The sequence below is a fragment of the Lygodium microphyllum genome, chromosome 2, assembly GCF_053477565.2.
Source record: "Lygodium microphyllum isolate KBCC chromosome 2, Lygodium_microphyllum_v1.1.10, whole genome shotgun sequence".
NCBI classification, from domain to species: Eukaryota; Viridiplantae; Streptophyta; class Polypodiopsida; order Schizaeales; family Lygodiaceae; genus Lygodium; species Lygodium microphyllum.
Genome location: NC_141136.1, coordinates 102,378,327 through 102,390,500, shown reverse-complemented (window position 1 = coordinate 102,390,500; position 12,174 = coordinate 102,378,327). Strand labels below are relative to the sequence as shown.

Below are 12,174 nucleotides of genomic sequence, written 5' to 3'. Positions count from 1 at the left end.
ATGTAGCTGTAAATGCTGCTAGGTATTCAGCTTCATAGCTAGATGTGGCCACAAAATGTAGCAATGCATAATCGCCCTTTGCAAATTGCAAAGCACATCTATAATGATTAGCTGCCCTCTTTTGCTTTTCGTGTGATCTCTCTAGTGCATACTTAACCTCCTCATAGACTTCATGATACTACATATGTACGCATAGGGCCTATAGTACAGTTTGGGCTGGATACCCCACATTATTAAGAGGAGATACCCCCCTTATACTAGTCATGTGACATTGAGTCTTCTGACTAGTGATAGTTGGGCCAGTTCCTACTCGAGATTCAGAGTCTTCACACATCACTACTCCAAGCAACATTCCCATTTTAGTGGTGATTGCTTGGTGTGATCACACTTTTGCTTGCTCTAGACTAACCTTTGTCATGAGTATCTCTCATGTCCATGTTGAATCACATACCTCTTTTGAAGCCTGAATGGCTTCCAAGTTTCCAAGCAATAAGTTTTGATTGCTAGTACTAGGATCACCATATTCTCCATATGTGACTTCCTCCTCGCTCCCCCCCAGCTTTGTCTTTATCTATGAGATTGAAGAAGAATTTGAATTTATGCTTCTCTCTCTTTGAGTTATGCTAGGTAAGAGGAATTGCATTTGTGAACTTATGGTTGCGACCTCATGCTATAGGAGGAGTAAGTTTCTTTCACTATGTTTGCAAGTCTACCTTTGACCAATATGGCGTCGAACTCTTCTTGTCTACTCTACAACATTGCTTATGATGTATGTTTTGCAATGCAAAAGGTTAAAAGTGTTAGGAGAATGTTATGCTTTTGGACCAATGTCCATATATCTAAGAAGTAGAAGGATGCTAAATGTACTTTTGTCAAAGCTGTGCTGTAACAACATAATTTCTTCCTAATTTGATCATCATGTACCTAAAATTTTCTATTGCATTCTAATAACTGGCAGATTTGATGAGTTCAATTTGTCACCACTTTCCATTAGAGCGCTGCATGATATTCTGAAATTTGAAAGGATGACATTAGTTCAAGAAAGCACTCTTAACACAATATTGCAAGGTAATATTTCTTTTGGACTACTGTTCATTTGGAGTTGAGATGTGAAGTTGTGTTTGGGCCCTGTATTTTAAGCATAGTTTTTCTTTTGTGGGTATTACTTGTTTCTCCAAACAAATATTAATGAGTTACTAGCAGTTGAGTATCACTCTTACAAATTTTAATAAAAAGTGCACAACATGGTCATCATTGACTGCTCACCCCAACTTTTTTCATTTTAATGTTCTAAGATTAGCATAATTGGTAACATATGATACATAAATATGCCACACACACGTGCGGGTGTGTACACATGCACACAACACCTCTCTTTTTTGGTGCAACTATAGTACTAAATTATGCTAATGTACAAAGAAGGTCATGTTTAGGGTGAACACAATCAATGTTGTAAATATTAAAAATAAAGAGTACTGATTTTGATCAGTATGCTGGAGTTAATAGTGGTCATAAAGTGACTACTATAGAAATTTCTTAAAGAAGGAAAAGGAGAGGAAGTTGGTCATATTAATATCTATTAGAGGCCAAAACTACCTATGAGACTAGAATGGCGAGTACAATTGATTCATGGCATGTCTTAGTGTGGTTAAAACAAAAGAATAAGAAGAGTTAATATAACAATGAAGGTGCTGATGCCATCAAAGTGTACAATAGCTCTTGGCTCTCATACCATCTACAAGATCCATCATGTGGTATATTGAAGGGATATTTGCTCCTCTATGATAAGAATTCGATGAATTGGATCCCCTTGAGAATAACCAGCTATGGCTAGATGTGATAGCTTGATAATCTTGTGGATGCCACTTAACTCGTAGATGAGACATCCTAAATTTGCATAGCTCAAGTCAGCAAAACAAAATCACCAAAGTCACATGGTTGCGAGATTTTCTAATGGTCCAAAGTCAAGGTGGTGCAAGTAAAGAATTGAGAGGGAAAGGAACCATAAAATATGAAGAATTATTTTTGTTGGAGCAATGCAATGTGTCACGAGAATGACAAATGGGCTTAATGATTTAATTAAAACGAACTTAGATCTAGTACCCCTAGCTTTGGGCACAGTGACCATTGCACTAGTAGTGAAAGATTTAACACGGGGGTATGCAATGGACAAGTGTATAGGTTATGTGGTACAAGGATAGGGCAAAAGGAATAAGGTGCAATGTAAAACTTTCATTAAATTGAGAGTTTGCACTTTAGGCTGTTTATAGTAGATCAATGGCTAGGGTTTGCAAAAAATCAGTCATTTTGTGTGTGGAATTGCTTGTGTAAGGCATTCCAATGAAAACCTCCGATTTGGCCCTCGTTTGGGTCACCAAAACATTGAAGATTTGGGGCAGACATTCGGGCAAACGTATTTAGACATGCATGCTTGATTTCTAGCCACTGAAAGCATTGAATTCAACTTTCAATCTCAACATAAATGCACGTCCAAGATTAGGGTTATAGACAACAAGCTTATAGGTCTGAATTACTTCAATTCGATAGTGAATTGAATGTGCATTGGTTAGGGCAAAGCTCTAAGATTGTTGGATAACGAAGGCTTAGGTCTCATTTGACGAATCAGATTGGTCTTGGAATGAGGCAAAGCTCTAAGATTGTTGGATAACGAAGGCTTAGGTCTCATTTGACGAATCAGATTGGTCTTGGAATGAGGTCCGTGTAAATTGCTCATTGATTGTAGCATTGCAGCAACGAGAGACCATGGATGCATTTTTCAATGTCATGTTGGTTAACATTGGAGTGATTGCAACTCTATATCTTTGAAGGCACATTGGGTTGAGTGTGTAATTGAGAGAGGTTCAAAGCTTGTTGGTCAAGGTTGGTAAGAGCAATTGAGGACAAAACAATTGGAGCAAATTTGGTCCATTGAATAGCTAGACATGCAAGGAATCATTAGCAAAGAGGATGCTGGTCTGTGACAGCCGTGTTGATTGCACGGGTAGCCCTCAAGGTAGTTTGTGTATCGGCTCATCTTCCTCTTCGAAAATCCTACCATTTTCCCACTGTTGCTACCACGAGAGGGGTAAGAACTAGCTTTTCTTATATGCTTGCATGTGATATTGATTGTTTTTTGCCTATCATCATAGAAGTCGTCATAATCAATGTTGTCTTTGTCCTTTGCTACCCACTATGAAGGTGAGGTCCTTAGAAAGCCATTGTTTTGTCCTTGGCTTTTGGAACTGGATCTAGGCAAACTCTTTCTCAACCAATTTGGGCTGTGAATTTCATGTGAGTCTTTCATTTTCAGCTCTCCTCATAGTGAACTTGGGTCCAAAGGAAGTGGCCCGAAGGTAAACATATGAGAATTTTCACTCCACTACATCTCCTTGGTACGTGAACGATTGCTGCTGATGTGGAGCTAGGTGATGTGTTAAAAATCATGACTTTGGTTTCCCAAATTTATAGTGAAGCTCCTCCATGTGCAGAAAGGACATAGGGCATTAAGATGGCTCTTTAGTCCCTCAGGCTGAAATAAGCACATTGTCATGACCATATAGAAGATGGCAAGGGTTGCTCGTAGCTCATCAATCCTCTCATAAAATCAGTTTTCTCTCATCAATGTCAAGGCCAAAGAGTGGCAAGGGGTGCTTGTAGCTCATCAATCCTCTCAATGAAATCAGTGTTCTCTCATCAATGGCCTAGTGGTTAACACTTGCCCATAATCATGAGCTTGTGGGTTGAGTCTTACTGTTTGCATCACTTGGTTGCACCTGGATGTTTGCATGTTGTGTTCACTCAAACACTTGGTTGGTCCTCCTCCTTGGTTCAGTCATTGAAGAGAAGGGTCCTACATGATCAAGCTTCATCATTCATTTGGCTTGTGGGCTAATCTATTTGTGCATAGGAACAATGTAATCATTGCTCTTGCCTGCTTTCTAGTTTTCTTCACAAAACGTGCATTTAAACACATTATTATTCTTATCATTATGAGAGATTGATTATTAGGATCATTACCTATAGATTGTACTTTCATTCATTACCATTGAGTACATTGATTGATCATCATTGTGTGGAGCATTCTTCTGCATTTCGCTTCTTCTTCTCTCTCAGACTCTTGCTCACAAATCTGGGCCGACAATGTTGTCAGAGCTGACTTTACCATAGCCCTCACGTTCAAGCAGCCATTGCTATTGACCTCCACCCTCAGTCACCTTCCATTCAAAGCCATTGCCACTGAGTGGGCTCTCACCTCCAACTTCGGTGGTCATACAACCCTCACCAGTAGCACGTCCTGCTACTTCTAGCTGTGCCAAATTCTGGGTGCCACAAACTTCTGCTGCACTGCCCCTGTTAAGCATTGAGCCCCGCCCCACCAGCTCAGCCTCCAGAACTGCCTTACTTGCAATTGCAGCACTGCTGGTCAACAGCAGCAGCTGCTGCCACCAGCTTGCTCCACTGCCCTCAGCCCTAAGTGCATCACCCTTACCTGCTGCAGGTCCACCAGCCACCACCTCAGTCAGGTGTGCCGCCATTCTGGTCCAGCTGTCACCGCCTCAACCAGGAGCAGTGCCACCTCTCTGATTGCTACCAGAACCACCAGGGTGTCACCTCAGCCACCTGCTGTAACACATGGTCCTTCACTGCTTCCAGTTCCTCCCGTAGCTGAGTCTTACAGTTCAACCACTAGCTCCTCTAGATCTGACTAGCAACCCTGAATTGCACCAGCTGCTGCTGCCCTTACACAGACCTGCCCTACTGCTGCCAAATTCTGCCACTAGCTCCAGATGGCAGAGCATCCAGCTGAGAAATATCTTCAGTTTTCCAAGTTGGCTTTGATATTGGCAAGAAATTGCACATATTTGGGTCACATTTGCAAAATTGCTAGTAGAATTTGGGGCTTTCCCACATCAGCCCTGTTTTTGGCTAAATTTCATCTCCAAATTTGGGGCTTTTGCCAAATTTGCAAGCATTGCTTTGAAATTTGGGGATTGCAATGACGTTGGGCGACATTGGAATCACATTGAGTCTCAAATCTGGCAAATTTCCAGATCTACCCTCTCTAAAAGTTGGGACTTTTCTCAAATTTTATCTTCCCTGGCTCCAGGATTGCCTGCTTTGGCAATGTCCATGCTCAACCTGCAAGAAATCAGGGCTTTTACTCCCGTCATCTTGCATTGGCCTTCGTACTTTGGGGATGGCAACTTTGGTCCATTGGAGTGATTTTGGGCATACAATTGTCGCAAATTCATGCTATCAGGGATCTCTTTCCAACTGTTCAAGTCAAGTATCTTATTGCTGGTATTCTGTTGAGGAGATTTTTAGCATTAGCCACCTCATCTTTGACATCATCCACTATAACACTCATCTTTGACCACCTCTTTGAGAATGGCTGAGATTCAGTAGCAGTTTTTGAGACAGCTGACAGATCCTAATTACAATATTAACTAGGTCTGAAATCAGCAAAATGGTGTTGAATATCTTTAGATTTGTTGAGATGATGGAGAAGGACAATAGGGGGGAGAGAAACCTTCAATCTGATGCCAAGAAAGCATTGTAACAGCAATCAGCTTTTGTTTTAGAGAGAGAAAGTTAGGTCACATGTTCGTTTCAAGGGTTTTACTGCTATCTGAAACCCTAATATCTGCATTACAACTGTCAATGACCTCATTTTTAGGGTTTTCTGCTGTTTACAGCCGCAGAATCTGCTCCAAATCAGGTTATCCTGCTGTTTCCCCCCTACCCAGAGTTGAGATCTCCACCCTCAGATCTACTGCAAACAGCCCAGAAGGGGAGAAAAACAGCTCAACTTGGAAGATGAAACTAACCTTCTTGCTCAGATAGGGTGGTAAATATCTTGATTAAGTACGAATTACAAGCATAAATTTCACATAAACCGAAAATACACACTTTATCACTTTAATCTTGGACATTGGAGACCCAATTGGCCACAAAATTAGTGTCCCTTGAAGTATTTCTTTATCTTATATTGCAAATGAAAGGAGTATAATTGAGATCCTCTAATATCCTCCACTAATCCAAGTGCCTATTGCTATCAAAACTCACCAGTAAGTCTCCAAACCAATTTGCTCTCTAGTTTGCTGGAGGATCGGCCTTTAGTCTGTTTCTTGAAAGACAAATTCGGTCCCAAATTTGATATTGGTTGATTGGCTTCTTGAATCTCCTTGAATTTCCTCAATTTCAGCTATTGGAATTCAAGACTTAGGTTCTCAATTTTGAGCACGTATCCCAAGGCGGTTGTTAAAACCCTAGTTTTTGTTGTAAATTAGGGTTCACAGCAAAGATTGACTGAAATCTCTTCCTGTAATGGTTCAAATTGTTGAAAATGTTGAGATAACTTGAGAGATGGCTAGGGGGTTAGAGAGAATGCTATAGAGAGAGAAATTTCAAGAGTTTCATTGCGAGAAATGTTGAGAAATTGTTGTTGCCATGCTCAAACTACCATGGAAGGTGTCACTTACAGCTTAGGACCACGAGAACGAGTGCTGCCCCCTCTTGTCTACTGTCATCGCTACCAGAAGGACCTTGGGCTGCCGTCACCTGCTCCTGGAGGGGTCCAAATTGTAGTCAGTTGCTGTAGGACTAGTCCATGGTGGCTGCAAATCACATCAACAGTATCTCCTTATTCTCTAACAACCTCCTTCTCTCTCTCACAATGGTTGAAATAGACTTCACTAGCCCCTAAAAAAACGTTTTTTCCACTTGCATGGGCAAGTTGTGCAGAGTGGGAGCACTCTAATAATATTTTTCAGCATTATCTAGCTTATTATATTAGTTTTCAGAATATTACTTTTGAAAATTAATGTAATGATTATTCTAGTATTAAAAAATTTAATTTCACGAGCCAATAATTAAATTGGATATGCCAATTAGTCTACCAAGTATTCGTGAGCAGTTATTGAGCCTTAGACTGGCATTAATGAATTAATTAGTTAATGCCTAGTCTCAATGTCACCATTGACATTAGTAGGTAATAAATTAGTCTAGGCCCAAATTTGACAACAGGTACCACACAGTATCTGTCAGGCATAACTTATTAGAACTTTTGCCTTTGATATCCACTACATCCTTAGGATCCTTGGCCTGTTACCATGAAATAACTGCCATGTGCATCACATGTGCTAACAACCTTGCACATTTGCTTAATATCTTAATAAAATGTTATGGGCAATATTAAAGCATCTTCAAATTTTAACTCCTTGTGACAGAAGATATACATGCATACAACTTAGAATTGACCCAAACTCAACATTTGGCAAATTTTCATTTTGACTAGGGCATTCACATTCAAAAAGAAGCTGCATAGTGCTTTGGCCTTGCTCTAATTTTAATAACATTTAATGATGCCAAACCTGAATTTTAGATTCTAACCTCTTTGAACTTGAAAGGGTTAAAACTTTCCACAAACCTTAGGTTAGGACAATAAATCATTTAAAACCCCATGACACCAAAAGTCATTTCCAAGGGAAAATTTAATATCCTTGATACTCCATTGGCACTTGTTGACAACGACTTTTACCAATGTTTCCCTACCACAAATACTAGGACCATCTCATGGTGACACACATTTAACTTAATTTCATATTTGCACTTCATATGTGCACAACTTAAGTGCTAATGGTAGGTTCGGGTTGAGTAGCATACACACATTCACACACACTCACAGTGAAGCAATTGAACATCAAGAGAGGAGAGTGATGGAAGGTCACATCCACTATGTGAGGATGATAGAAAGTACAATCCGTAAGGTACTAAGTACCACACCCATTGATGGGTGTTTACACGGGGAAGAAGCTCTTCTTTAGCTAGAAGGTAAAAAGTACCTGTGGAATAAGCTAGCATTCACACGAGGACTTAGGAGGAACACGATAAGTATAACTAACCTCCCTCAAGTGAATGATGTGAATGTAAACAAGGAATAGGCAAATCAATCTCCAAATGGTATCAAGCTTAGAGCCTTGTGAAAGGCTTCAAAATTCTCTCTAGAGAGAGCTTTCGTAAACACATCTGACAAGTTGTCTTGTGTAGGGACATAAACCAAGTCAATCTCCCCTGCATGGAGCCTCTCTTTGATACAATGATAATGCACCTCAATGTGCTTAGTTTGAGTATGAAAGACTGGATTCCTCACAATTGCCATGGCACTCTGATTGTTAGTATAGATAGGAGTGGGTGATTGCTGTCCCACACTAAGATCAACCAAAAGGCCTTCGAGCCGTACACATTTCAATGTAGTTGTAAATGCTGCTCTGTATTTAGCTTCACAGCTTCATTTGGGATTTCATAACAGCCCTATAGAGGCTCTTCTATATATTCAACATAAGGATTCAGATTTTCTGATTCTGATATTTGATGTCGATGCATGCTTTTTACTAGGACCAATGCTCATCAAATTGCAGCCAGCCTTGCAGGCTTACAAGCATGATTTGCAGCAGGTATTTGCCAAGACAGATTTGGGTCTCCTTTACTATTATTTTGGCATCCAATTTGCCATATTGAGGGGGCCATGCTTATGTCACAATCGAGATAAATTGGCCAGCTCTTACAACGCTTTTAAGTTTGAGGATTATAACCCAATGTCTACATCCTTGGAGCTTGGCTTTCATGTGGATCTTTTGGTACTATTTCTAGTAGGCTGTTGATGTCTCGTTTATTTATATCATACCAGACTGAATCTTTAGTCTGTAGTATCCTTGTTGTCAGTTGAGCAAAACCTTCCATTCATCATTGGTAGGCAGTGAAGCCTATCTTCATGTCTTAAAGGCACCAAGGATTTAGGCCTTTTCTAGAAGGTTGATACTTCACTTGCTATGGATGGATTTATAGATAGTGATTGAGCTGGTTGCTGATATGCTCAGATGAGCCTCTCACAATTCCAATGGCAATTGTTGTATGTTGGGTACTTACTTCTTCTTGGTTCAGCATGAAGCAAACCAGAATTGCTCCATCTAGTTGTGAAGCTAAGTACATAGCAGCATCTACAGCTATAGTGGAGTGTGTTTGGCTCCGCAAGTTACATGTATATATTCACATTCTTTAGACAGCTCTGAGACCCTTTTAAACTGACACTTAGAGTACTTGGGCATTGCACAGAATTCAGTATTCTGTGCCAGCACGAGGCATATTGAGGTGCATTACTGTTATATTCATGAATGCAAGTTAGAAAGAGATATTCATGTCTCTTATGTACCCACTGAAGAAAACTTGGAAATTTATTCATGAAGCCTCTTCCTTGACCCAAGTTCCTTATTTTTTTGCAAGCTTTGTCCTCGATACTTTTGGTGACTTGATTGCTCATTCTTGTACAATCATGGGTTTTATATCCATTTGGATGAACTTGTGCAACCATGACATTAGGTATTTGTAGATGTCGTGGGGTTTTCTATTTAAAGACATTTTGTTAATTGTAGCACATTATCATCATCATCATCATCATTATGAGAGATTTGCTCATCAAGATCAATATTGAGTGATTGTACTTTGATTCATTTCAGTTGAGTACATTGATAGATCATTGTTGTGTTGAGCATTCTTTTGTGTTCCATTTCTCTTCTTGCTAATTGCACACACACTTGGGGTGGCAGCCAAATTGGTTAGCAGAATAAACTATATCTAGATTCGTTCACTCTTCCATTTTTGCAGGCAAGGATGTTGTTGTCAAATCAAGTCCAGGCTCCGGAAAGACAATAGCATACTTGGTGAGCTTCTCAAAGTAGCGTTCTTCATGTCACTTATATCATCTCTAGGCATAGTACATTCCTTTTCTATGAAGAGAACCTCAATCTTCTATCAATCCTACCATATGTTTGTTGAAGGAACAATGGAATGACGCTTTCTTAAAATCAGCTTTGTTCTGTAGCTTCCAGCTATAGAGGCAGTTTTGGAAGCATTTTCAAACACCCATGAGAATGGTGGCAGTATTCTTACTGTAATTCTCTGTCCAACTCGAGAACTGGCTTTGCAAATCTTCACCGAGGCTCGAACTTTGCTGCAGTTTCACAGTGGCATAAGAATGAAAGTTATCACCGGAGGTTTTCGCATTGCTAAGGAAAGATTAACTCTCCAAGCTATTCCCTGCCAGGTATGTAGTGTATATTTATACTGGTTATATAAGTGATATCTCAGCTTATGAAATGCAGTTTATTGAGTAGATACTTATTGCTACGCCTGGGAGGTTTCTCGACCATCTTGAGAAAACAGAGGGCTTCAGACAAAGGCTTGAAAGGATGAAACTGCTGATCATTGATGAAGCTGACCATGTTCTGGATGCTGGGATAAGACACAGCATTGAAGGAATCCTTCGTTTCCTACCATTATTTCGGCAAACACTCTTATTTTCTGCAACAATGCCACAAGAGGTAGCTGACCTGAAGGGATCATTGTTCTTAAATTTATTATGCCTTCTATTGTCACTTCAATGTTTGAAAAAGAAGTGTGATGGCAGGTGCAAAGCATATCCAAACTTGCTTTAAAAGAGGACCACAGGGTCATTGATGTGACAGACACAAGAGAGTATTTAGAGTCAGACAGACAGGTTTACCTTCCATTTTCATGTGTAATTGGAAGAGATGAATTCTGACTTGCTTTAACTCTCAAGTTGTTGCTGTGATAGCAATTTCTAATGTAGTAATCCTGGATGTCTGTAGGTTAAGCAAAATTATATGACAGCTGATCCTCAAATTCAATTTGCAGTGCTGTACTCAATCCTTAAAGAGCACGTAGAACAACATCCCAACTATAAGGTTCATTTTTTGTTCTTTGCCATCTTTTGCTACAACTTTTTAAATGCAGTGAGCTGACATTGACTGTGGAAGATGGTGTGGTGTTGTAATCTGTACGATGATTATTGCATTCAGGCTATCAGGATGCTGAAGTTAGATTCAGGACACAGGATCCATTCTTGTAAGCTCTGCAATGCTTTTGCTTTTTAGAGTTACTGGCAAGGTGGGCAAATGGGCAATATATAGAGAGGGATGTATCATTATCACAGACATGTACCAATGACAGGGTGTAGCCTATGAGTATGAGATACACTTGAGGTTTGCAATGTGGAACTGTAATGGAGCCATGAGGACTGATGTGGGGCTATTTCAGGAGACCTTCACTGTGACAAGGATATCATCTTGTATACCAAGACACACTAGAGCCCAAGCACACATTTACCAATGGTGAGAAGCTATAGATTGGAGATAGCGCATGCTGCCTCTGAGCTTGATAATGAGAGGGGACCAAAGGGTTTGGGGGAGTGGCTTTACTATGCAAGGAGGACCTATAGCATATGTGCAGGTCATGAGGAGAGATTGTGAAGAGATACCCTAACACAAAAACATAAACAGAAATCATATGACAAAGCATAGACTGATAAAAGAACACAGTTAAGGTTAGGGTAACTCAGAGACAATGAACATAGTGAATGAATAAAGTGATATGACTACTGAATATACCATGCTCATGCAGCAAACACACTATGTAGTGAATGAATACTGAACCTCGAACTCTTGTATCTTAACTTTCAAGGATCAGGGTAGGGGTAATGAGCTGGAGAGTGTGTCGTACTCTAAACGGATCCCAAATCGTAGCAAGGCAGCCTCCAAATGTCGAACACTAGCAAATGCAATAGTGAGAAGTTGGATTTGATACAGACAACGAGGAGAGAGAAAGACTAAAAATGTAGACAGCAGGTGAGAGAAAGACTAATAACGCAAGCAAGACAGCCTGCGGGAGAGAGAAAAACTAAAAACGCAGACTGCAAGAGAGAAAGTCTAAAAACGCAGGTAGGATAGCTTGTAGGAGAGAAAACTGCCAAACGCAGGCAAAACAGCCTAATGACAGCTTGTAGGAGCTGGCGATAGCTAGGCGACAGTTGGAGGAGAGAGAAAACTGCTAAACATAGGCTGCAGATGATGTGGCAGGTAGTACGGCAGCAGATCTATGCAGGAATAGCAGTTGCCTAGCTGGGATCAGTTCCAAATTGTGAGAATAGGGTTGGAAATCAGACGCCAATTGATGTAGATAGCAATGGACAGCTTTAGTTGAGACGTCCTTCGCAAACAGGGCGTGGGCAGCAAGCTGAAACACCTGAAATCTGCAAAAATGAGATTGAAGGTTGAATGGAGGTTAGCATATGTATTTATAGAAAGTTGGGCCCTCCCA

At 40.3% G+C, this 12,174-nt stretch overlaps 1 protein-coding gene across 6 annotated transcripts in view; it reads left to right on the top strand.

Annotated features, from left to right (window-relative positions):
- Positions 1-12,174, top strand: part of LOC148040108 (DEAD-box ATP-dependent RNA helicase 26-like) — a 108,416-nt gene that overhangs the window by 33,881 nt on the left and 62,361 nt on the right. For 5 of the 6 annotated variants that reach the window (XM_087696735.1, XM_087696730.1, XM_087696749.1 and 2 more), the window contains exons 2-7: positions 959-1,068; positions 9,664-9,719; positions 9,881-10,102; positions 10,173-10,379; positions 10,466-10,555; positions 10,668-10,763. In XM_087696735.1, coding sequence (XP_087552861.1) covers positions 959-1,068; positions 9,664-9,719; positions 9,881-10,102; positions 10,173-10,379; positions 10,466-10,555; positions 10,668-10,763 — 781 coding nt within the window. The remainder of the gene's footprint in view (positions 1-958; positions 1,069-9,663; positions 9,720-9,880; positions 10,103-10,172; positions 10,380-10,465; positions 10,556-10,667; positions 10,764-12,174) is intronic. The other variant, XM_087696751.1, reaches the window with a different exon arrangement.